The 26,893-nt window shown below is 34.6% G+C and overlaps 4 protein-coding genes across 4 annotated transcripts; 2 read left to right on the plus strand and 2 right to left on the minus strand.

Moving 5' to 3' along the window:
- Positions 1-1,474: 1,474 nt before the first annotated feature.
- On the minus strand, positions 1,475-4,655 carry LOC114384802 (probable pterin-4-alpha-carbinolamine dehydratase, chloroplastic). Its single transcript, XM_028344601.1, has 3 exons — positions 4,110-4,655; positions 2,348-2,540; positions 1,475-1,791 (listed from the first exon to the last, which is right to left on the minus strand). Exons 1-3 carry the CDS (start codon positions 4,470-4,472, stop codon positions 1,700-1,702), a joined length of 648 nt encoding a protein of 215 aa, XP_028200402.1. The 5' UTR covers positions 4,473-4,655; the 3' UTR covers positions 1,475-1,699.
- A 5,766-nt stretch (positions 4,656-10,421) lies between these two features.
- Positions 10,422-13,430, plus strand: LOC114384810 (methionine gamma-lyase-like). Its single transcript, XM_028344611.1, has 2 exons — positions 10,422-11,315; positions 12,758-13,430. The coding sequence occupies exons 1-2, from the start codon at positions 10,565-10,567 to the stop codon at positions 13,327-13,329; spliced, it is 1,323 nt and encodes a 440-aa protein (XP_028200412.1). The 5' UTR covers positions 10,422-10,564; the 3' UTR covers positions 13,330-13,430.
- A 1,262-nt stretch (positions 13,431-14,692) lies between these two features.
- On the plus strand, positions 14,693-15,560 carry LOC114370099. The gene is made up of 2 exons (XM_028327385.1): positions 14,693-14,879; positions 15,160-15,560. The coding sequence occupies exons 1-2, from the start codon at positions 14,693-14,695 to the stop codon at positions 15,558-15,560; spliced, it is 588 nt and encodes a 195-aa protein (XP_028183186.1).
- A 4,522-nt stretch (positions 15,561-20,082) lies between these two features.
- On the minus strand, positions 20,083-20,868 carry LOC114370107 (transcription factor MYC3-like). Its single transcript, XM_028327396.1, has one exon. The coding sequence runs from the start codon at positions 20,866-20,868 to the stop codon at positions 20,083-20,085; it is 786 nt and encodes a 261-aa protein (XP_028183197.1).
- Between the last annotated feature and the right edge of the window lie 6,025 nt (positions 20,869-26,893).

Consider the following 26,893-nt stretch of genomic DNA (forward strand, 5'->3'; position numbering starts at 1 on the left):
AGATAAAGGAAAGGACGTTGAGTCCTATGAAACAAGCCAATAGGTACTAGTACCAAAGGGCTTAACCTTATGAGAAAGCAAGAGGTTGACTCTTTGAGAGGGTCTCTCATCCTAAACTCAAAAGATTAGATTTGGGAAATTGGTATAAAGAGAAGTCTATGCACTTATAGCCTAGTATGAACATGATGTTTGGGATGCAGATGCATGCAATCTTCATCTTGAAATGCTAGTAATGTAAAAAGGTTTTGAATCATGAAAAATGTGTAATGCTCATGACAATTTTTCTTATTTTTGTGATTTTGATTTTGATTTTTTGCTTTTTTTTCTTTTTTTATGGAAAACACAGATTATCTGTCTCTTTCTGAAAGACGTGATGACTCATGAGACCTCATCCTATCTTTTGCAAACCTCTTTGGGGACTCCCTTAGAGTGTATGTTTTGTTTGATTTAGCCACTTGAAAATTTTGGAGTGATGACAATGGAGCCTTTTGACATTTAATCAATCAACTGAAATATTGATCCTAGGGTTTTCCCCTGTTCTTTTGTTTAAAACTTTGACGATTTTGCACAGCAAGAACATATAAGGCTTTGGGACCGATCGCATGCACCATGAAAGGATGACAATGGATGGTTACACTTTGGTGTATGACCAAATGAAACTTTCCTGACTTAAGATTATAGAGTGATGCCAAGGATCTGTCGATCCCACTGAAACTTGATGACATGGTCTGATCCCGAAAAAATTTATACTACAAAGGCCATCATTGGATTCAAAAAGGAATCCTAAGAAGTCCGCATGAGTGACTAACATCAAATGTTTATCCTACTATGATAATTGCCGGTGTTAAAAATTTTAATTAGTTGAATAGTATTTTTCTTAGAGTTAATGATTTGATAATTTACAATTGATTAAGGAAATGGAACCTTACAAATGATATTATCTGTAATACTTCATTAATAGATCATTTGTAATAACAATTTTGCCGCGAGATTTTTACGAAATAATTTGTTTGGATATGGAATATGATCCTTAATCATCTCGTATATGATTAAAACGCTAAAATATTTAATTGCTTTCATTTGATTTAGTATTCATATTAGTTGTTTGTTTCATTTTAGCGTTGCATCTTCATTTAAACGTCATCGGTTGTATCTGTAAGACTTTGATAAAGTCACGGCATATTTATACTCCTGATTCAACAAATCCATTAAAATCTATTTTAAGAGTGCATGCGTCAATGTGAATCCATCATCCCGTCCACTGACTTTAAGAATGTAGTTTGATTTGCTCCCTCTTATTTCAGAAATTTGATTCCCAGTTAAGTGTTAATAAAGTAATTGCCAATGCAAATGTTTTCTGATAGATTTTATAGATTCCATGTTGAAATTGAAGGTCTTTTCCACACAAATAGAGTCATTAAATCATAATGTCCAATTCTTAGTTGAACCCTCCAAGTTTTGGCATGCATGTGAGTTATAAAAATGGCTGGTTTAGACTTTCGAATATAGTTTTAGGATGCTGAAAGTTGTTACACTTACGAAACAAGAATAGATATGACACATGTACACAGGCATGGGGAGTGAAACACTAAAAAATGAAAGTAAAGAATAACAGATTTAATCAAATAACACAAACTAGTGGTAATTCAATGTTGAAGAAAATCAAGTGGCAAAATGTTTTATGGAGTTCGTGAGGGCATTACGCCCAAACCCTTTTCCTTGGGACAAGATCTGATGTCTTTATCTCATCTATCTTTGCAGCAACAATAAAATCATTCATAGTTAAACCTCCTGCAAAATTTTGAACCATTTCAAATGTTATAAGATGAGAATACGTGTATGTATATTCATGGGTACGTATAATAAGAATAATTCTCACTTTAAGAATGTGAGAACAATAATTATTGATCATATAATGGTACACAAATGATCAAGATTAGAAGTTAATAGTTACATGACTACTTAAAAAAAGAATCATGTAATCTTATTTTTTAATCTTCACTATTCAAATACGATATAATATTTATTTTAACAGATAATACGATTTAATAATTAAGATTTATAATTCTCTTTTTGTTTTTTGCAATAAGTGTTCTATAATCTATATGATGTATATATAATGAGTAACTCCTTTACACAGACATTGGAACTAGAACTAGAACCAATTATGGCCTAGGTGATGTTCCATGAGGGGATGTTGAACCCCACTACCAGGAACTTGCAACCAATAACTAAAATAAATGCTAAATAAAATGAAAAAAATGAATATATTGAGATTTTGATGCTAAAATGAAAATCTGATATCAAATTGAATGTGGAAACACAAGGGTGCAAATTTATTGCTTACCAATGGAAGCTGTCCATAGTTCTGCTCTGACTTGATTTGGTTGCTCCAAGTAGATATTTGGGAAATGGCCCAAAGCCTCAACAACCTTAGAGATCCTGTTAATGAGTTCAACCCCACATTTAAAATCTCTTAACTTCCACAAGCATTGAATTTTAAGTCCACCTTCCTCATTCACAAGTCTCCAACCCACAACCTGCAGAAATGAAGAGAAAATGAGTTTCAGAAGGTGGAAAAAGTAAGACGGACAATCAGGTAGTTATTCCAAACATCCTTCTCTTTGATTAAAAATTCACAATCAGGTAACTATTAAGTTTTAAGATTCTTTTTGAGTTTTTATTATTAAAGAAATATAATAAAAGAACATGCAAATTAGTATTTACCACTGAAAATGCTAATTGTAACTAAAAGCTATCCAGAACAATTATACATCACTTCACTTTATAAATAAAAATTCTGCATGTCCAACCATTGAAAAAACTTGAAAGCAATATCTTGGCAATTTGTGTTTCAACTAAATAAACATAACCAAATGTGCTGCAAAAACAGGATCAGATTTTAAAACTTGAAGAGGCAGAAAATTAGCATACACTGACTAAAAAAGCCCAACTAAATGCATCTTCAATATTCATAAATTTTTCAGAACAGAGCAGAATAAAATTGGTTGGATTGTTGATTTTGATCACAAATATTACATTCATCATATATGGGGTAGCATTTCAAACACTGTATTCACCAGATTATGATCAGAAACCCCACAAATTAAGAGCCCTTATTTCTTCATATAACCTTTCACATGCAGTGTGTATAATGTATATATACTCTAAGAATGGCAACAAATGAATTTACATTATCATGGCATCAAAATCTTTTGATCAATTAGTTAAATGTTTGATCCTCATCACCTGCTCTCTCTTCATAATCATATTAACATTTCAGCCCAGCATCAACTCAGCTACTCAAGCTTAGGAGCTATGGTTTGTATAAAATTTTAAGCTTACCTTTATTTTAATTTATTGGTATTATATATATATATATATATGTAAAATAAAGTGTAGAAGAAAAGGAGGCTACTCCATTACAACTCCAAGTTCATGGTTTCAACAAGGACTTACAAGGGTACTCATTAATCACTTACCCATGCGATTGCTGGCAGCAAGAACTGAACCAAGGCCTTATAAGGTATATAAGACAAGTGCTTTGGTCCTTACCAGAAAGAATCACCTGCTGCATATGTATTTATATATGCACAGTGCTACGAGTAGATCAAGAACCTGATTTACACATCATCCCAAAATACATGACATCATACCAGAGTAACACATTCCGAGTTCAATATTTTGATTATTTCTAGGCATAGGTACTATAATTTATAACCCACTCTATATAGAATATAGAAGACATAAACAACCCACATTTTTTCGCTCTAAAAGGTGAGCCATCCCAAGCAAATAGAGACAAACCATTTCTATAGAATATACTACCATTTCTTTCATGAATTTAATTGAAATGACGTAGATTTACTATCTGATAACGAATTAACATATAATTTAGTTTTTTTTTATCGACCAATGTTAATTTGTTAGAATATTAGTTTTTGTCTGCAGAGGGGGTCAAAGTGGCAAACTTCTTCCAAACTTCTTCCTAAATCATCCAACTCACATTATATCTCCCGTTAATTTAGTTAGTTACGTTAAATTTGTTAAGATAAGGAATTCTACTCTTTCTCTGAAGCATATATGGGTAAGGAAATGTTGGTGGTTACCTTTCTAATGAGCGTCTGGGCGTCATCCAGCGAGATGGGGGGCTGCGAAGGGGAAACGGGAGCACACTCCTGCTGCGAGAGGGCGAGAGCAGTGATGGTGGGGATGAGGATTTTGTGCTCGGTGTTGCTGTATCCCAGCACTTTCTCCCCGAAGGAACTCTCAAGCTCCGCGGGGAAAGGGTCCCGCGCCCCGAAGTCCCCCAGGAACTCGTTCACGTCGATGGCGCGCGTGACCAGGAGCGAAGGTGACGACGACGCGCCACGGCCACGAGCGAGGAGGGACGTTGGGGCGCGTGGGGGGCACGCCATGGGGCGTGCCACGGGGAGTACTAGGTTGAGGTTGAGGTTGCCTGTGATGGCCATGTATGCGTGCGCGCTGACACTGTCTTGTGTTATGGTTGTTGTTGGTTGGGTTGGGAAGTTGGAATGGATAAAATGGAATTGGTTTTGTTTGTGGCTAGTGAGTGGAATGGAACGAAGGATGTTGTGTGGTGTGGTGGTCAACAGCAATATATTATGTTATCCAGTGGTGGAGGGAACTCTAATCTAATGCCAATGTTTTTTATTTCTGTTGAATTTCTTGTTTCGTGTGTTGGATTGAACAAGTAGTTGCGATGAAATGAAATCTTCATTTCATCCTTTATATTTAAAAAAAAAAATAAAGGCACTATCGTATTTACTCTGCCACAACACAAACTATATTTTTCAGTTTTTAAACTTTTGTTTAGATGTGGTGGATTAGAGATGATGGAATCAGAGAGGAAAAGATCGAGAACCAATGGAATATTTTTATTATTTGAATGGGTTGATAAAACAGGAAAAATGGAAATTGTATTACTATGGTCTACCAAAATCAATTTCTTCTTCAATATATTTGAAATGAGTGGAAATGATTGTGGTTTTTTTTATTCAATTTTTATTTTAAGTTTAAAAATCAAATAAATGTGTTTATAATATTAAAAATGTTTTCTAAAATAAATGAGGGGATAAATCTATTTTTATGTATGTAAATTTTTTACAAATAATTTTTTTAATTACCTAAAAAAGGAATGCATGTGATAAAAAATAATTTTATACAAGGTTGTTTTTTTAATTCTAAAATATACTAAAACGTTATTAATGCAATGTAATGTTGAAAATGCTTTGAGGCATTTGTTTGTGGATTGTGGTGTATTCGAGTAGTTCTAGTGACTTGGTTGGAGAGGAGGGAAAAAGTTATCCTTTCTCTTATAGTGTGAGGATCAAGGTGAACGCACTATATTCGTAATGTTGCATGACAAGATGACATGCATTTCGAGGAATGCTAGGCAAATTGTGGAAGCGAGCAAGGAAGTGACTACATAGGGAATTTGCTTGTGAAAAATTGTTTAGAGTTATGAGAGATGGGTCTATTTTTAAGTGTTTGAAAACTTGGGGATTGAAAATAAAGTTTTTTCAATATCTGTGGATAATGCCTCTTACAATGACTCATTCATAAGATGTTTCAAAGAGAATATATCTCTAAGTAGTAAGTTATTCTTTGGTGGCTCTTTGTTTCATGTTAAATGTTGTGTTCACACATTGAATTTGTTAGTGCAAGATGGCCTTAGTACAATTAAGGATATCATTTTCAATATTCGTGAAAGTGTCAAATATATTAACCACAACGATGCAAGACTAAAGGCATTTTGTGATGTTGTTGAGAAAAAACGCTTGAAAGAAAGGAAACTTGTTATTGATTGTCCAACAAGATGGAATTCAACCTTTAACATGCTGTCAACTGCTTTGAAATTTAAGACTGCATTTGCTTCTTACAAAGAAAGAGAGCCTCACTATAATTATGCACCTTCACTTGAGGAGTGGAATCAAGTTGAGAAAGTTTGTAAGTTGTTGGAATTTTTAATCTTGCTACTCATGTCATCTCAGGTATAATAACAATTTTTTTTTGTATTTTATTATATCACTTTGTTATCCCTAAAAGTCTTTAATATAACTATTATTTAAGCGCAGGTAATGAATATCCGACTGCAAATTTGTATTTAGCATAAATTTGGAAGGTTAAACAAATACTTGATAAGGAGATTGAAGAAGAAGATCTCTTCATGAGGGAAATGGTAGGTCCAATGAAGAAAAAGTTTGACAAATATTGGGGGGAATGTAATATGTTGATGGCTATCGCAAGTGTTTTGGATCCTATGTGCAAATTTCATATGGTGAGTATATGTTTTCCCTTGATATATTCTAAAGAAGTTGTTGATGAGAATATAAAGGAGGTGAAAAGTTCATTTGAAGAATTGTATGATGAGTATGTAGGTCTATCTTTACAAGAGTCTACGTCTAGTGTTGTTAATTTGGATGATAATATTTCATCATCCTCCCAATTCAATACTTCAGTTGTCACTGGTTTTGACGAAATTATGAGCATGCTACGTGAAAAGGAAGCTGCTTCTCCTATAAAATCAGAGTTGCAAGATTATCTTGATGAAGGTATTTATGCTCCTAACACTAATTCCTTTAGTGCTTTGGACTGGTGGAGGAACAATAGCATGAAACATAAGATATTGTCTAAGATGGTTGCTGATATACCAGCTATTCCAATTTCAAATGTGGCATCGGAGTCCACATTTAGTGCTGGAGGTAGAGTAATTGATGAATTTCGCTCTAAATTAAACGAAGAATCTATTGAAGCTCTAATTTGTGGTGGAGATTGGTTTCGTCAGAAATATAATGTGAAGAAAAAATCAAAGGTTAATATTACTTATTTAATTTTTATAAGTAATATTTAATCATTTTCTAGCAACTTGTTCATTTATTTATGTAGTGTTTTTTCGTCCAGTAACTAACATATATGTTTTTTTTTTCTTATTTTGAAGGCAGAAAAAGAAGAGATACAAATCACGTTGAAGTTTTGATTGTCTTGTGTGGTTAGAGAGCTTGCATGCATTGAAATTCTTATGGTGAATATGGAGGAACTAATGATGAAATGACGTTACTATTAATTTTATTGGTAGATATTTTATGTATCAGTTCTGTTCAAATAGAATGGAGATGTAGGCTTTATTTTTTGGTTATAATAATTAATATGTTGGTTTGATAGACTTGGATGATACTACCTCAAGTATGAGGTTTCTTTTGTTTTAGATTATTTTATATCATTTGGTGATTTCTGTTTATATTATTAATATATTTTTAGGACTACCAACTAAATTAACGTTAGATTAAAAATTAAGGCAAATTATATATTAAGGCCTTGTTTAGCCTATTATAGAAGGTGTGTTTTTTTTTTGGTAAAAACAACTAGGAATATTAAAGATTTAATGTGAAGAAGGTTTTTAAATAGGCTTTTAAATAGACTACCAGGCTAGGCTCAGGCCTTTTAAAGCCTGACCTGGCCTATTCCTACCCCTAACTCCAACACACTTAATACACTTTAAAGAATATTTTCACTCGAGTTAGCATCGGCCAAACTGACACAAAATACATATTTACTACATTAAGATATTCCAAGAATAAATTAATATTTGTATTTATTATAGGAATGATTTAAAAAAAAAAATGCCAGCCATAGTCATTAAATATCAATCAATGATTTATAAATGTATACCAACAAAATAATTAAAGAAACATAAACAAAGGCAACCATGAGTATGGACGAATCTAGAAAAATTGTTTAGTGGGGGCAAGAAAATGTTATTTTTTTATCCGTGACAAGAAAATAATGTATTATATATTTACATAAGAAAAATAATATAAAATTTTACCTGATATATAATTTTCTGATAAAACTCCCCATTACTTATATAAGCTTTTACAAATTATAATCAAGTCAATATGTGTGTTTCTCAGTGACTTTGTGTATGTATTTAGTATTATACAAGCAAAATAGTAAATATTATAAAGATAAAATGGTAAAATTAGTACTAATTTATTAGCTCTTTTATATCTTAGTTATAACTTTATGCATTCATCTAAAAAATGATTATTTATGGGGACAACACCTATTTTTTTATCAAGCAAAATCTTTTTTTTATCAAATACATATTAGAAACAAAATATCTTGTGGGTGCAATTTCCCTATAGTCTCTAATCCCTAACAATGATGATTAAATCTAAGACCCAAAGTATATTATCCAAACACTTGACTATATTGTCTAAAAAACATTTAACTACTAGTCTTTGAAATTATAATGATTGGCTACATGTTAACAAAAGAAATAAATAAAAAAGAGTGAAGGACCAATTTAATCTTTGAAATTATAACGATCAATTAAATTGGTCCCTATAATTTATAAAATGATAATCAATTTCTATAATACAAATATATTTATTTAATACATTAAAAACATTTAAAGAATCATTTAATATTTGTGCTTATCATAAAAAACTAATTAAGCATAGTTAGTAAATATTAATAGAAGAATCATAAATGTATCAACAAAATAATTAAAAAAAGACAAAGAAAATACCAATATGTCAATAAAAGAAATAATTAAAGAAATAGGTATTTTGCGTCAGTTTGCTAGAGGCTAAATACATGACAAGATGAAGTGTACCAAGCTCCAAGACAAACAAAAAGTACAAGGTGTCACTCAGGTGAGGTCTTCTACCTTTTTAGTGACAAAAAATACTCATTTTGGTAAATATTTCTTGACCAATCCCATTATGGTAATTAGCTTTTATTTTTAACCTATTGTGGTGGAAAAGCCTTAAGTATTGCATTAATTGGTGATGGAATTGAATTAATTTTTTTTAATGATTTCTGGCTTAATGGTAAATTTTATCACTCAACTTTTATTATTTTGTGATGGAAAAGCCTCAAGTTTTCAATTTTTTTACCACTGACAAAAGATAAAAGATGAGTAATTTTAACTTTTGATATTAATTATAATTGTAACCAACTTAAAAAAAGTGATTTTTTTTGCATTGATTATAATCATATTAATGTAGAAAGTCATTTTTTCTATATTGATTATAACTACAACCGGTATATAAAAATTTAGAAAATTTAATTTTTATATTGTTTTATTACCAACGTGATAATAAAATGTATAAAAAAAATTGATGATAAAATATGTAAAATGTTAAAATTTTGATAGTAAAATTCATGAAAAGTACATTGAGTGATAAAATCTACAAAATTATGAAAATTAAGTGATAGAATGCACAAAAATAAAATTTGGATAGTAAAATTTCACAAAATAGTAAAAGTTTGTAATTAAACCATAACTTTTATAAAGAATTGGGAATTCCGTAGTTGACCTCTATGGTTTTAGGAGGGAAAATTGTGGGCCTGTGTATATTCTTTTTAAGTAATTAAATAGTAATAAGTGTTAAAATAGTGTATTAGCATTTAATGATTGTAATCAACATTTAAATTAGCATTATTTAATGACGTTTCTCAAAATTCAAATAGATAAGAATAAAAAGAGATTTTGGATTTTGTTAGTATTTCCACATTTAAAGTAATAAATATTAAAATAAAAAATGCATTAGCATTTATCGACATTTTATTAGAATTCAAATTATCATTTTGTCGAAATTCAAATAAATCAGAATATGAAGAGATTTTATGTTTTTATTTTTATTTTCACAATTTAAGTACTTAAGTAATAGAATTTAAAATAAAAAATTGATTTGATAAAAAAATAAAATTGGTCCATTTTGATATAAAGAAAAGAAAAAACTGCTTTAGCATTTATTCACGCTTTATTAAAATTTAAATAGATCATAAGAAGAATTTTTGGATTGTTTAAGTATTTTCAGAATTAAAGTAATTAAATAATAAAATTTAAAAGATAAAGCAATGTATTAGCGTATAATTACATTTTATCAAAATTCAGATTAGCCTTTAAAGATTTTTTCTCTAAAGGAAAAAAAAATAGATATTATTTTACAGGAAAATAAGATAAAATTAATTCTCTAAAATCATAATTTTTTGAGAATTTTTTTAGTAATTATTGGTATCAAATATGAGAATCATAGTTTTGAATCTAATATCTCTTCCGTCTATCAAATATTTCCTAATTTTGATGGTAAAAAAATAATAATAAATTTTAATGCATGACATCCGTGTCGAGTGAACCACTAGGGTCCTTTTGTAAACACAAAACACAGGAGAACCATTGTGAAAAAGAAAAAAAACACGTGGAGTAAAAAAACATTAATGATAGGCGTTTAATTTTTCTGAAGTTTTCAGAACCATTAAATACAGGATTGAGTTTTCTTTTAATTGGGTTTGACTAATCTTAGAAATCTGTTTTCAAAGGACCAGATTCACCATTTGCTCAGATATTACGTCCAGGTTCACAGGGTAGAGGTTATTATAAATTGACGCAGCTTTAGCTAGAGAAGAACGAAAACCAACAGGGAGCACTTGCGGAGAGGGTTGTCTTTTGGGTCATCCTTTTCCCAATTCAATAACTCTCTCTCTCTCTCTTGCTCCCTACATTTTCGATCACTTTAAAGTCTCAAACGTAATGGCTGAAAGCGCGGTGACGAACAGGAAGCGCAGCAGCGGGGACGACGCCGTTTCGGAGAATGACAGAAAGCGGAAGAATATGGTGGCACGCAACATGGACCCGGCTGAGGCGTTGGCCTTGACGCGGCACGAGTTCGGGGAGCACGGTGGCGTAAACATGTCGATCGAGGCCTCGGCGACGTTCACGGTGATGGAGCCGGAGACCCTCGGTCGCATGTTCGCCGGCGAGCTGGGCCCGGACCGCGATTTCTTCATTTACAGCCGCCACTTCAACCCGACGGTTGTCAACCTGGGCCGCCACATGGCCGCCCTGGAAGGCACGGAGGCCGCCTACTGCACAGCCAGCGGCATGGCCGCGATCTCCTCGGTACTCCTCCAGCTCTGTAGCACCGGCGGGCACGTGGTCGCCTCCACCACTCTCTATGGTGGGACTCACGCCCTCCTCACGCACTTCCTCCCCGGGAAATGCAACATCACCACGACGTTCGTGGACATCGCCGATTTGGAAAGCGTGGAGAGTGCCATCGTGGAAGGGAAGACGAACGTGCTGTACTTCGAGTCCATGGCGAATCCGAGCCTGAAGGTCGCAGACATTCCGGAACTGTGCCGCGTGGGACACGCAAAGGGCGTCACGGTGGTCGTCGACAACACCTTCGCTCCCATGGTCATCTCCCCCGCTCGTCTCGGCGCTGACGTCGTCGTTCACAGCATCTCAAAGTTTATCAGTGGCGGTGCTGATATTATTGCAGGTACGTTTCCTTCTCTCTTCATTTACTATTATTTTATTCTCATAAAATATTGTCTGCGATTAAATTGTGGAAATAATAATTGGTTATGCATTTTTTCGCCGTGGAAATTATTATCTCTTCAATGCTCCTGAAACTGATCTGTGATAGTTACGGTTGACTATTAAAATTCTATAGGAATATATAATAAATTTGGTTAAATAAATTTTTTAGTCTTTTAATTTATTTTTAGATTTAATTTATTTTTTTAATTTTTTAAATTGATTCATTTTGTTTTTTTAATTTTTTTAAACTGATTTAATTTATCCTTTCAATTTAAATTATAAGAAATCATGGTAACAATTTAAAACTGTTTGATTTTAAACGGTTACAAAATCTATATTAAAAAAATGAATTAAAACATCAAATTGAATTGATTTTAAAAAATAAAATATCAACCTGAGAAAAAAAATTAGAAATTAAACTTAAATAATAAATTATAGAATTAAAAAACTAATTTAACCAATAAATTATCATTTTTTATGATTTTATGTAACTGAAATTTAAATAAATAATAAATGAAAACATTTATGATAATATAAAGTATTAAATTTTGTTAAAATCAATTTTGTCGTTTTTAATTAATGATTTTGCTTGACTGAAATTCAATTTAAAATAAATAGTAAATGAACAGATTTATGACATCGGATTTTAATATTGTTATTGAAAAATCTTTTCTTTTTCTCTTCCTCATTCTCATTCTCACGATGTGTATATTCAAATATTGTTTAACAAATTAATTACATTAAAATTCTTAGATTTCTCTAAACACTAAAAATTTTACAAATATATAAGTCTTAGATTTCCTTTTTTTTATGTTATTCTCATATTAGAGATTTATTTTGGCAATTTATATGTTCATTTTTAATATAAGTTTTTACTATGCAAATCATTAAAATAAAACTCCAATTTTAATAAATAATAGCATTAAGTTTTATCTTTTTTATTTTCTCTTTTTCATTTCTAAACTTATTTTGCCATACAAGAAATACTAGGAATCGCGAAAGCGATAATATTCTTTTTCGACGAAAGTCCTTGTTCTTTGCCCTTTGCTCCTGTCCCGAATGCACACCATGTGAACATACGATCTTGTCTTTTCGGTCACTTGTCATATTTTCGTTATCCACGTGTTAGTTGCAATGTGATAGTGATATAGTTCTATTATAATAATTTTATTATGTATAATAATAGTATATAAGTTTTCGTAAAAAAAGAAAATAGTTTATATTTATCGTAAAATATTTTTATAGTGTTCATGTATTATAATTAACATTTTTTACATATTATTTTATGAATGGTTTTTGTTATTATTCAATTCCTTTTAATATGCATCCTGTCTTGAGAATGAAGGTTTTGATTTGGTGAAATTGGAAATGTAAAGTGACAATCGATGTTGCAATGGACAGGGGCTGTGTGCGGGCCTGCGAGCCTAGTGAATTCGATGATGGACCTTCACGACGGGTCCCTGATGCTGCTGGGTCCAACAATGAATGCGAAGGTGGCGTTTGAACTGTCAGAGAGAATCCCACACTTGAGCCTTAGGATGAAGGAGCATTGCCACCGTGCGTTGGTGTTCGCCACAAGGCTCAAGAAATTAGGGTTGAAGGTGATCTACCCAGGCCTTGAAGATCACCCACAGCACAAATTGCTGAAATCAATAGCCAACAGGGAATATGGCTACGGTGGGCTTCTTTGCATTGACATGGGAACGGTGGAGAGGGCAAACCTGTTAATGGCTCACTTGCAAAATGATGCTCAATTTGGATTCATGGCTGTTAGCTTGGGGTATTATGAGACCCTCATGTCCTGCTCTGGTAGCAGCACTAGCAGTGAGATGACTGAGGAGGAACAGAAGCTTGCTGGAATCTCCCCAGGCCTGGTAAGGATGTCCATTGGATACATTGGCACATTGGAGCAGAAATGGAGTCAGATGGAAATGGCACTCGAAAGATTCCAGGAAAAGGAGCCACTAGTTTAATTTTACTTCTATTTATTACTATTTTGTTGGACTAGCTACCGTTTTGAACCGCTTCAGTACATTGTCAATACAATAAACTACTGTTTAGTTTACTTCATAAATTTCTTGTTTTTGGTTTATTTTATAAATATTCTTTTATATATATAAACCTCTGTATTTAATTTCATACTCTTCTAACTTTCACTAAACTTTGACACCCCTTATGCCAAATTAAATATTTGTTAATAAACTTATTTAATTATGATTAAAATCAATTACCTTATTTATAAAAAAAATTATCCATTTAAAAATATTTACTTTTAGTTTAAAATTATCATACTATTTTTAAAAAAATTTCATAATAGAAATAATTTAAAACATGTCTGATAAATTAAGAATTACTCCTAATCGACATCTAATCAAGCAACCCCCAATGATGTTGCAAAATCTAGTTTCCGTATGAAAATGATCATGTTTGCTAATTATAGCCCAGTTTATAAGATCCTCTTTGTCCATATTTCCGTTTGTCTCTTGAAATCTTTTGAATTTCTACTTGTGAAAAGAACAAAAATACCATTTCCACCTTCATTCTTGATGCCATTATCTTGATCATCCATTCAAGACTATAGACAGAGAAACAAAAAAAATATAGGAAACAAATATATGAAAGGAAACAATAAAACATAAAAGTAAAATAAAAATAAAAAATAGAAGTCTTTCGAACGGATAAAAAGAAAAATTACCTGATATGTATGCATGTCAATTTGAGAATGTATTTTCTTACCTTAACAAAGAGACATGGAGAACTTTTTCTATCAAGAAACGATTGCGAATAGCGGCAAGGTGAGTGCTCTCAATGGGACGACAGGTGATCGACCCCCTAAACCACCGAATGGAGATGGGGAAGGACTGAGATCGCCATTCACAACGTCCTTAAGAGACAAGGTTCTAGGGAAACCAACGGAACCAAAGGAGATACGTAACCTGCTTCGTGAGGGAACCATGCAGATGGAACTTGAAGGTGGGAACAGATTGCTACCAAAGTTCTCCCTGGATGCAACAGTTTTTACGAAGCTATGTGAGTCGTGGAAGAAGTTTTTGGTTTTAAAACTACTGGGGAAAAGGATAGGGTTCTTGGCGTTGCGTGACAAGCTAAAGTCTCAGTGGAAGTGTTCTGGGGGTTTTGATCTGATGGATGTGGATAATGGATACTTCCTTATCACTTTCGACTTTGAAGATGACAAGAATAAAGCGATTAGTGAAGGCCCATGGATGATATACGATCATTAATTAGCTGACAGTTCGTCCTTGGTCACGACATTTTTCTGTTACAGAGGATAATATTGATACGACTCTCGTGTGGATCCTCTTTCCAAACCTAGGAATGGTTTACTATGATGATAGTGTGCTCTTGACCATTGCCTTGGCGATGGGGACGCCATTACGGGTTGACATGAATACTGCAAATCTGGTACGAGGCCGTTTTACCAGAGTATGCATTGAAATCGACTTAACCGTTCTGGTGGGAAAATTCTACCTTAATGGAAAATGGTACAATGTTGAATATGAGGGTTTGCATATTTTATGTGCATCATGTGGTTGTTATGGCCACTTACGATGAAATTGCACCACCAAAGTTCCATTAAACGACGACCAACGCAGGCATAGGGAAACTAGATCAGCAAGATACGATAGGGGAAGATACTGCGAATCCAAAGATACCAGGTTTGGGTAAGGATTTAATTCCAGAAGATATTCAAAAAAGGAAGAAAATTGGAAACAATAGGGGGGGGGGGGGGGGGGGTCAATCTGCTCGAGATTCCCAACTGCAAATCTTCCTCCGATATTCAGGGCCGGGAAAGAAGATATCTAATGATAAAGAGATATGGGATTCAATTATACAATCAGTTAATACTATTGATGCCAAAATCCCACAGAGGCCCCACGCGCCTTCAAGGCCACCAAAGATACCCAAGAAGAATGACAAAATGCACTCCTGCACTGAGCTTAAGAGCAAGCAGCCCATCATGGGCCAAAAAGCCAATCACGCGGCCACAACCTCAAATGAGCGACATGGCAACAGGGTCATTCATGATGAGCCAATGATATGCGATTTAGGGATGGGAGGTAAAACAATACACGCATTTGAGCATGTCCAGGGCAACCATTATCGTCTTCATCATAAGGATCCTGTTGGTGTTCATGATAAGGAAGCTATGATGATTGATAGTGGACCGGATAATCCTCAATAGGCCTTGGCCTCAATGATAAAGCTTGATGATGCAAGGGATGAGGTGGTGCACTCCCCGCCAGAGTTGACCATGGCGAACTGAATAGGGCTTAATCCATTCCCATCTTAAAATCATCTTATGATAGTTTTCAAAGAGTTGAATACATTGGCGTGGAATGTTCATGGAGTAGTCAACGCAAAAGGTAGAAGGAGAGCTAAGGAACTAGTTCGAATGTATAGACCAAGTATCTTTATTTTACTGGAAACACATTGGCCATTTCGTGTTGTTGAATCCTTTTGGCAATCAATGAGCTATGAAGTTGGTGAACTTCTTGAAGCTCAAGCCCATGTTGGAGGAATCTGGATTCTGGTGGAAAAGAATAGTCAATTCTAGATTAATACCTTTGACATCTTTTCATAAGCAGTAAACTTTAAGATCTCGAAAAAAAGCTATCACTATTAGAAAATATATTTTTTACATCGATTAATTATGACTTTTTCCATCGATTTTTAATAAATGTTGAAAGTATTATCATTAATATCGATTTTTTAAAATCGATGTTAACATAAAATTGACTACATCGGTTATTTAAATAACCGATATTATATTATAAAAATTACATAAAAAAATATATGAAGGTTGACGGTTCACATCGGTTTTTATATAGAACTGATGTTAACGTATATTGATTTTTATAAAAAATTGATGTTAACGTATAACATCGATTCTGTATAAAAACCGATGTTAACCTACAAAGTTTAACATCATTTTAAGTAAAAAAACTGATGTTAACATTTTTTTACGTTAACATCGGTTTTTAATAGAAACCAATTATATTGGTTAGAATGTGCGTAGTAAAAACATCTTTTTTTAGTAGTGTACTAGTGGTTCTATAAGAGAAATAAAATATCACATTGGTTAAAAATAATCATCTCTTAAACCATTTAATTTTATGAGTAATCTTGGAATGTAATTAAAATTTATAACAAATTAACTAATCTAATCACTTATATTGGTCTTGATGAATTAAGTAATTGGTTTTTAATGTTATTTTTGGATTACTTAAGAGTAAATTTTCAATTTACTTGTAGCAACTTTTCTAACTAATATATTTTTATTAATTTATTAACTTTATCCATAAGTAAAGTGCGGGACACAGGTTTGGGTGTGAGTATATAGGTACCCAGTAGGTACGGGATAAAATTCATACCCAATGGGAATTAAAGTTGCTACCTGTGCGGGTATTGGACCGACTATGTGCTAAGTATTTTATTTAAATGCGAGTATGAGGATGAGTATTATAGGACCCTACCTAGATCCTATCTATTGTCATCCCTAATCTCAACTCTCAAACGAATCTCCCTTTTCTATGAAAATAAACAACTTCTAAAGTCAGGAATGTGTTACCCATATCTTTAAAGGTTTGCTAATGGTGGACCACTTGTTAGAAACCAAAACATATCGGTAATTGAAGGTTACTCACCGGAATAAAATAATAATATAAAATTAAAACTATCCAAAATATGAATAAAATAAAAAAACATAATTCATATTAAATGGAGATAGGTTACAAGTTTAGTGGGTATCAAGCTAGTTTGGTGATTCAGACTAAAGAAGGGAAACCTGTTTAACCAGATTTTTTTTTAATACATTTCAATTTTTTATAATTGAAAATTTCCTTTTTTCTAATTTCATCAATTCTTCCTTGTCACCATATCCATCCGTAGAAGCTACCGGAGGCATCGATGGAGATCTTTGAGGCACAACATGAAGCAATTTTGAAGATCTGAAGCAATTTTGTAGATCTAGGTTTTGAAATTTGAAGTGGTTTTGTAGATCTAAGTTCGAACCAAATCCCCACTCCTTAGAAATAAATTCACGGTTGGGCATGGAGAGAATGCAAAACCCAAACGAGTAGATCAAAGAAAATGAAAATTCTTTGAAATGTTTGCTACCTTGAGCACTCTCGACTCCATCATTAAGTTCGCCCAACCCCTCCACAAGATCGGTCATTCATCCCCTTGATAAACCATTATTTGAGTGTGTTTGAGTCCTAATTTTTTTGTCTCATTTTACTTTGTTTTTATCTATTTGTATTAGCATAACTCATGGGGTGTTTGTTAAGTGTTAACAGTTGAGCAAAAAAGTTGGAAACTTGAGAAAAAGGTCAAAAGAGAGAAGAAAATAACCAATTTGGGGTGCCTTTCTTCAGCAGAACCCATCCTATTTTAGCATGGCTCGTGATTGTTTAGCATGGTCATGCCATTTTCAGCACAACCTGTGCCTTCCTTCAACTCCTCTAAATTAATTGATCATTCTAATTAATAATTAATTATGTGTCAGTCACCATTTACTCATAATTAACTGACCAATAGAATGAAAGTGTTCATAAAACTAGCATAATCAAACTAGTAACATGAATGCCCTTTTTACAAACCTCTTTATAATTCATCTTTAATCCTAAATTAAGTCTCGAATGACCAATTGAGGATTAATTTAGAGGAGTATTTTCAGATGCTGGCCATGGGTTGACAAAAAACTTGAGAGGTAATTTACGATTAATCGATAAACGAGGATTCTTAATTATAATTTGAATTAGGGGAAACGAGTACTTGCGAATTCATAACTTGGGTTTGTCTTTATTCATACATCTCTCTTAGAGATTGTTGTCTGGTGTAAGTTTTATTCCTTTGACGTAATTGATAAACAACCTCCCAAATTCAAGATAAAACCCCTCAAAATTATTTGGTTTATTTGGTTTATGCGAGTTGCATTATTCAGGAACACAAATGGTTCATAGGGTATGATATCTGGACTTTCCACTTCACGATACTAGTGCATAGATTCACTTGCATTTATGCAACCTTATTTTTACTCATCACCCCTCTTTCCCCTTTCTTTGATGTTTCCTCTCTCCCGTGGTCATGACCGTCATCATCACACGCTCATTATCTTGGCTACGGTGAATTCGATGCCAAGACCTTTGCATTGTAGTCGATGAAGGTCGGGGTTGAGATGGAGAAAAACAAAAGCCAATGAGTGACAAGTAGTGGTTTTCTCCTATCCTTCATCGTGACAACTTCAACAAGATCAGAAAAACTGGAGAAACAAAAAAAAATTACAAATGCAAGGAAAATCAAACCAACACATACGGGAAGAAAAATAAGAAGATTAAGCGACGCTAACGTTATTCACCTACAGCTTTTTTTTTTTTTTACCTCCTACCAGTTCCCATTTTTGCCAACCACGACCCATCTGAATGAAAATGAGGGAGACGATTGTCGCAGGAAATTAAGTCTCTTTGGGGACACACAAATTGATGCAAAGCAAGAACATATCTTGAATTTAATGACGCAAGGCACAAGATGAAACAATAAGGAACCCAAAAAATGATTAAAATCAAAAGAAAAAAGGTGGATTGGTGTGCGAAGGAGGGGCAACGAACCATGACACGGTGGTGCGAGGGGATGAGGGAAAGGCGTCCTTTGAAGCAGAGACATGTTGTACGTTGCTGCTCCTCAATGGTGGTGGGTGGTGATCGAAAATTTCTTTCAACAACTGCAAAACTAACTTTTTGCTTTTGCATTTTTGTCAAAATGCTCTATATATATTGGGGTCAAGTTGTAAATTCGTAAATTCACTTCTAATCGGTAACAGGTATCCCAACCCCTCATTTTTTAAAGAAAAAGAAAGAGAAGTGTAAATATTATGAGTGATATGATTTGATTAAAAAAAAAAAGTGAAAACAAATGCATCAATTAAATGTTTTGAAATTTGTAAGGACTTAATATAAGCACTCTAAAAGATAATAATAGAAGAAAATATAAGCTAATAATTATAGTAATGGATGCCATACAGTGGCATCTCTTGCAAACTAGCTAGAGCGATCTCTTGATAAGTAATTACGCGAACGTTCATAAACACAACAAGCACGCATGTTTATAAACATTTTTACATTCAAAATTTTATGTTTATGTCGCGGAAACGCAAAAAAGTAAACTAAAACTAGTTGCATTCATTCTTCTATGAAAAATCACATCTATGATCCATTTCCAAAAACACAGACTAGTGTATGATGATAGATAGCCATACATGATGCACTCACAACGAACTCGTAAATTTAGAAGAAGAAAAAAACTGAAAGGAAAAACGGATAATAAATAAATAGCTACTAGCTAGCTAGAGTGAGGGAAAAACGGTGAATTGTCAGAGTCTGTGAAGAATGGCATTTTGGAGCGCGTCTTGGGTCATGAGGTCATGCGGAACTTTGACGACGACGTCTTGCAGCATCATCTCTTTGATGTTGGACATTGTGGCATGGAGAATTTGCAAATTGAGGTCCCTGAGAGCATCCATTAACCTTGCAGGGGGGTGGTTCAGGTTTAGGCTCTGGACCATTATCATGGCCTCGGCACCCAAGATCTTTACTTCGACTCTCATGTTGGAACTTGCAGAGGTGGAGGAATGAATGACTTGGGCCTGCTTGGGCCTGTTGGCACTGCTCTCCAGGTGATTGATCTTGGCCTTGAGTTCATTGATGTAGTCAACAGCGTCCAAAAGCAGAGGCTTTGTCCATCTTGGACACGTTGGGGACCGCTGAGCGAAGAGTGTAGAATCGCTGGTTCAGCTTCTCTCGCCGTTGCCTCTCAGCTTCCACGTGATTCATAGGCAGCGCCTCACGTGCCCTCCCTCCTCCCCTTCTCGTCATCGGGAAAGTAGCATCCGCATCCGCATCAGAAGAGTCTGTGGACGATCCATCAACCTTAGCAGCAGTTGCATCATTCATGCCCATGGGGTTGTTAAGTGGATTCTGATTCTGACTTTCCTCAAACACTGATTTCGCCATTTCCAGAAGGCCGTATCCGAGAGTGAAGACGTGACACGAACCCAGCTCAAGGATGCCACCTGGCACATAGACGCAGACCAATGTGTGGATCCCGTGACTACGAGCTTCCCTTACTCTGTCGTCACAGTCATTCAGTTCAAACTCGTTCACTCCGCTCAACCAAACATCTACCCCTGAGCTGTAGGCACACCCAACCACACCGTCCCCGGCAACATACGACCGAGTTTGCGACATTCTGTAGAACCATTCGATGTCGTTCACGTTCCTCGTTTGTTCCTCTTCCTTCTCCTCTTTGCCCCGAAAGTAGCCGTCGCCATATTCTAATTTGAGACGCGAATCACTGTCTTTCGTGGCTTGCCAGAAGATGGCATATACCCACCACTCGGGACGGCTCTGCAGAATGAATTGGAGGCGCTGCTGAACCGCGTTTGAGACCACCGATGAGGAACCGGACTCAAGAAATTCTCTACTCTGCCCTTTCATTTTCTCTGATTTCATTTGTTAATGCAGTTTGTTTTGATACTGTCTTATTTTGGCAATGAGTACTGCTAGCTACTGTGTATGAACCTATCCAATATATCCAATAGAGAGACTTTGAAATTTTGAACTTCGCTAGAAACTGGCTACGGAGTAACTGTGCTGCAGCAATTTCACGTGTGCACACAAAATTTGACTGTAAAAGGATGTGGGTGAGTTCAATGTATCATTAGTTGTATTATTTTTTTTCTACAATTCTTCATTATTATTACTTTTCTTTCGTGTCACATTTTGTTGAAAGATTTCTATCACCATCACCGGTATGTTTGTTGTTGATATTTTGATTCTTTCTTGTTCCGAGAAACTTCACTGTGGAAGAAACGAAACACCAGCACAACTGAGAAAAAGTTCGACAAGTAGATTTGATATAGGACATTTTTTTAAAAACAAAATATCGAGTTTGATTTTTACATATAAAAGTTGTTGTAGCAATTAATTTTACTGTATTGTTGCAAGAATAAACTTTTCGAATAGGTTACTTTTAAATAAAAGTTGTTGATATCCAAGTTGTTGGAGTTGACTTCGATTACAATTTGATTGGTTTTTTTTTTTTTATCAAGGTCGAACTGCTATTCATCGATATGTATGAGGTGAGCTAACAGTGGAACGTCCATTCCATGCGGCTAATTTATTGTGAAAAGTGTTGATATATCGGTATCTCTTTCTTTATTACAAAATACTCCATCTGAACCATATTAATTCATTCAAAACGATGTCAGCAATACACGCAGGAAGATCATCGAAGTAATAGAGACCAGCTAAAGAATTTGCCCCCCTATCTAAACTATATCTGAGCGACAGAATCACATGTCTTTTAACAAAACAAACGCTGAAATTTGTAGACTGTGAAGCAAGTAATTAGGACATTGATCAATGATAATCCCCAACTCTGAATGATCAAGTGCATGGTTATTAACTGAGGACACAACCTTGTGGCAGTCCGACTCAATAATCACATTATCAAAGCCGATTCGCGAAGCCAAATAAGGGCATGTCTTAAGGTTAAAGTTTCTTTGTCTATCTTTTTATCACATTATAAATATATAACAATCATATCCATATATATAATAATCATATCTAGAGGCGAAGCCAGAAATTCGGCTCAAGAGGGGCCAAGAAAATATGTAATTTATTAAATAAAATTTAAAATTTTTCATTCATAAAATATATGAAACTTTAATATATTATAAATTTCTAATATTTTATATAAAAAATAAGTATATAACTAAATCAAGTATAAAAATAATACTATCTTTTATATGAAAAACAATAGATACTTTTTTTCTAGCTAGCTCTAATTATAGAAATATATATTCATTTTCAAATATATTAATGAAACACTCAACTATTTTACAAATAAATGCATTCATTGTCATATTGACTGTTGTTGATTTAACTGTGTAGCCAATTGTCACATTTGATTAGTTAAGCTCTGAATGGAGGCTCTGGTCTCTTGTTGAAACTGCATGTTTTGCATAGTCATTTGTCTCACAAGTTCTTCAAGGGAAGGTTGCAGAGGAGCCTCAACTGTTTGTTGTTTCTGGGGCTGTTGCTGTTGTTGTTGTTGCTGCTGGATTGGTGGAGGAACGTATGGTCTGCTTGAGCCAGCAGCATTCTAAAAATAAATTTGTTGTTGTTGTTGTTGTTGTGAAGGATTCAACCATCTAAGGTTGGGATGATTCCTCCACCCGGGATTGTACCTGCTGCTGGAGAAGTCATAATTGTTCTGTTGTGGCTGATTTTGCTGCTGAGGTTAAGGAGGTCTACTGTAGATGTTTGCAGCATAAGCTTCAGACTATTGAATTGCTTTAGATTGTTGCACAAAAGGGCAAAGGTTTGTGTGGTGGTCGGCAGAGGAGCATAAACCACAGAGTCTGGCGACAGGTGCAGATTTTTTATTCATGGCCAGTTGGGTTACTAGGTTAACCAAGGCATCTAGTTTACCTTCAAGCTTCTTAGTCTTAGCTGATGAAGATGAATTCGTGGCTACTTCATGCACTCCTCTAATGACAATAGCATCATTTCTGGCACTAAATTGCTGGGAGTTTGAAGCCATATTCTCAATTAAATCTCTGGCTTCAGCAGGGGTCATGTCTCCAAGGGCTCCACCACTGGCAGCATCTATCATACTTCTCTCCATGTTACTGAGTCCTTCATAAAATATTGGAGAAGAAGCCGCTCCGAAATCTAGTGGTGAGGGTAACAGGCACATAGTTTTTTAAATTTCTCCCAATATTCATATAGGCTCTCTCCACTGAGTTGCCTAATGCCTGAAATATCCTTTCTGATGGTCGTGGTCCTGGAAGCAGGGAAAATTTTTTCTAAGAATACTCTCTTGAGGTCATCCCAGCTCGTGATGGACCTTGGAGCAAGGTAATATAGTCAGTCCTTTGCCACTCCCTCTAAAGAATGAGTAAAAGCCTTTAGAAATATGTGATCCTCCTGGACATCTGGGGGTTTCATGGTGGAGCAGACAATATGGAATTCTTTCAAATGTTTGTGCGAGTTTTCACCTGCAAGGCCATGAAACTTTGGAAGCAAATGGATCAGTCCATTTTAAGAACATATGGGACATCCTCATCAAGGTATTGGATGCACAAGCTTTCGTAGGTGAAATCAGGTGCAGCCATTTCCCTTAGAGTCCTCTCACGGGGTGGAGGTTGTGTCATGTTCTCAGAATGTTCAAAATCACCAATAACAGAATGCACAGACTCACCAGTAACAGAATGTTCAGGATGCTCAAAAGGTACAAAATGATGCCTAACTAATCTATGAAATATCCTATCTATCTCAGGATCAAAGGGTTGTAAGTCAGATGGATTGCCTCTAGTCATACACTACATTCAACATGCACAACTAGTTGCCTTCTTATGCAAGTAACAGTGTAGGTTTGAACTACAGCTACCCTTAAATGATATCCAAATGACTTGAAATTTTGTGAGCAACACCCTAAAATCATGAAAAGATGGCACAAAAAATTTTCAGGCAAAAATTCAAAGTCTAACTATGGAAACTACCTAAGGAAAGTTTAGAAAAATAAAACAATAAAACTTGAAAAAAAAACTAGTAAATGGGCGATTATGGTTAGCTAGAGACCTCAGCCAGCCTTTGACGAGCTTCCACGGTATGGGGAATTTTTTTCTACCCCAAATACATATATAATAATAGTCATTCTGATACCCAGAGCAAAAGTTATGGCCGTTTAAGTTTTGCTAAACACAAGTTCTCAAATTTTTTTAAATCTCTCAAATCTGGCCACACCAAGTGTTCCTGGTATTTTTCACACAAAATATGAGTCAAAAGAACCTACCACACCAAAATGCAGCCAAAAATAACAACCCTAACTATCAAAACAAAAATCGCCAATTAAATTGTCAACAGCAGTCACTAATTCAGTCACTAATGGATTTGCACTACTACTCTGTTTCCCAGGTTAGCATAAGTGGTCGCTAAATCCGTCGCAAAGTACTATTCATAGCAAAACACAAAAACTGAAACAAGGGAAGTGTTGACAAGAAAAACAAAAACAAAACACCACACTAAACAACACGAAAGCATAAAACAACCAAACCCGAATCAAATAAACATTAAAAATGCAGTATCTAGGAAGTGATCCTAGGTCGTCTCCCAATGAGCAATGGTCAACCAAACGTTCATAACATATAGTAGGAAAATAGTAACGAATTGGGGGGGTTGTTTGCTTTTGTAAATTAAACAACGAATAGATTTGAATTAGAAAATATCAAAATTAAAACACATTGCTTCCCCTTGATTCACAAGCAAGTCTCTTATCCTAGGTTACGAGAGTTTATCCTTTATCAGTTCAACCACTTAATCCAACCCTAAATTAAATTACTAAGCGAAATTTAACATAAGGCATTCATTATGTGATTAAGCAACACATACACCAATTAATCATGAACGATCATTAAGCATGAACGTAAATTAAGCGCAGAGGCAATTAATCAAGCACTAAGCATGCATGAATTAATAGCAACAAATACAGAGTAATTGGTGAAGAGGAAAAACTGATCAGAATTTAATAGTAATAATAGAACCTCAAAGAGAGTTGGCTTGATCCTCAAGAGAAAACAACGCTGGAGACTTAGCCTTCCATTAATCAATAGAAAACGAAATTGTAGTAGAAACGAAGAAAACTAGAATTATTCTCCAAAACGAAAAAGAAAACTAAAACGAATTGAGAGTAGCACTCTAAAACTAAAACGAAAAAAGAGAGAGGAGAGGAGAGAGAGAAGAGAAGCCACTACTAGAACCTTGGTGCTGTTATATATTTTTCAGCCCCAAAGCTTTACAAATCTGTTTTAAATCCAAGCCCATAAATCAAATAAAATCTAGATAAGATAAGATCTAGATGAAATAATATATAGATGAGATCAAATCTAAATAATATCTAGATAAGATAAAATTTGGTAGAATAAAATAGTCTGCTCTCTTCAAGTCCAAGCCCAATTCTGGATTCAAGCCCAAGCCCAATTCTGGATTCAAACCCAATTACTTATAATTCTCTTGAAATTAAATTAAAAACACAAAATTAATCCAGTAGGCCCAAATGATAAAACTGCATAACTAATTTGACAATTAAGGCTAATCAGTAATTAAAATGGTGACAAAAATGGTTAAGAAATATGAGAAAATGATGACACATCAGCAGACTAGTTATATCCTCAGGAAACTCTCTAACAACAGGGAGGTCACACATAGAAACCTTTGTCTCTATTTCCAGGCTAGACAAGATCATGTACACTTGAGCATCTTCTTTTAAAGATGTCATAACTTGGTTGGCAGAGATAAACATCATATCCTTACTCACTCCAGAATCATCAAACACCACACTTTTATCAAAACAGTTTAACAAGACATGGTTGGAAGATAACCAGTCCATACCAAAAATAACATCAATATGGCTTAAAGGCAAACAAATCAAATCAATCAAGAATGTTCTACCAGAAATCTCCACAGGACAATTCAAACACACATAAGAAGTTAACACAGAACCACTAATAGGGGTCTCTACCACTAGATCTTTATTTAAAGAAGACACAGAAAGCTTAAGTTTTCCTACACACAAACAGGATATAAATGAATGGGTTGCACCGGAATCAAACAACACAAGTAACGGAATCCCATTTATGAAACATCTACCTCGGATTAGATCTTTGGATTTCGAAGCTTCATCACCATTAAGGGTAAAGAATCTTCCCGTGGCCTTTAGATGTCCAGTTTGACCATTCGGGCCTCCACCATTTTGCTCTTTCTTGAGTCGTGAACAATCTCTTTGAGTATGTCCATTTTGTCCACAATTAAAATAGATCATATATTTATCTAGACAATTTGAGGAGATGTGTCCTGGCTTCCAACATCTGTAACAAATGATATGAGTGGGGAAAGTATCGGGATTGCTACCATTACAACCTGCAAATCCCCTAGCAACAGTCCTCTAATTTTCATGGCGGTTACCATATTGCTTAGGAGGGGTCGAGTATGGTTTTCCCCGATGTTGAGGCCCATTCTTTTTGTTCCTCATTGGACCTGTACTCCTATAATAGGTCGCCCTGTCTCGAGAATCTTCATCCCAAATCCAACACATGTTAACCAAAAGTGGGAACTGGCGAACACCTTGGTAATTCATAGCTTTCTTCACTTCTGGTCATAAGCCATTTAGAAACTTTACACACTTGGAACTTTCACCATCTCTCCCTTGATAATGGGGAAAGTACCACAGTCATGTTTCCTTGCTTAAGCTCCAAGAACTCCATCTCCTTCTTGTTCCTAACATCCTCAGGAAAATATTTCTCCAAAAACACTCTCTTGAAGACATCCCAGGTCACATCTTGACCTTCAGCCTCTAGGCATTGGCGAGTATTCTCCCACCAATACTCAGCCTCTTCCACTAGAGTATATGTACCAAAAGCAACCTTTTGCCTCTCCGGACATGCCATAACTCGAAAAA

Source organism: Glycine soja, chromosome 2 (assembly GCF_004193775.1).
Source record: "Glycine soja cultivar W05 chromosome 2, ASM419377v2, whole genome shotgun sequence".
NCBI lineage: Eukaryota > Viridiplantae > Streptophyta > Magnoliopsida > Fabales > Fabaceae > Glycine > Glycine soja.

Bases quoted from the DNA above. Each gene is read 5' to 3' on its own strand.
- LOC114370107 (XM_028327396.1), bottom strand. From the start codon at position 20,868: ATGAAAGGGCAGAGTAGAGAATTTCTTGAGTCCGGTTCCTCATCGGTG.
- LOC114384810 (XM_028344611.1), top strand. From the start codon at position 10,565: ATGGCTGAAAGCGCGGTGACGAACAGGAAGCGCAGCAGCGGGGACGAC. The intron at 11,316-12,757 runs GTACGTTTCCTT...TGCAATGGACAG, and splicing joins CGGTGCTGATATTATTGCAG to GGGCTGTGTGCGGGCCTGCG.
- LOC114384802 (XM_028344601.1), bottom strand. From the start codon at position 4,472: ATGGCCATCACAGGCAACCTCAACCTCAACCTAGTACTCCCCGTGGCA. The intron at 2,541-4,109 runs GTAACCACCAAC...TCATTTCTGCAG, and splicing joins CCCAGACGCTCATTAGAAAG to GTTGTGGGTTGGAGACTTGT. The intron at 1,792-2,347 runs GTAAGCAATAAA...AAAATTTTGCAG, and splicing joins ACTATGGACAGCTTCCATTG to GAGGTTTAACTATGAATGAT.
- LOC114370099 (XM_028327385.1), top strand. From the start codon at position 14,693: ATGGTTTACTATGATGATAGTGTGCTCTTGACCATTGCCTTGGCGATG. The intron at 14,880-15,159 runs GTTTGCATATTT...TCCGATATTCAG, and splicing joins GTACAATGTTGAATATGAGG to GGCCGGGAAAGAAGATATCT.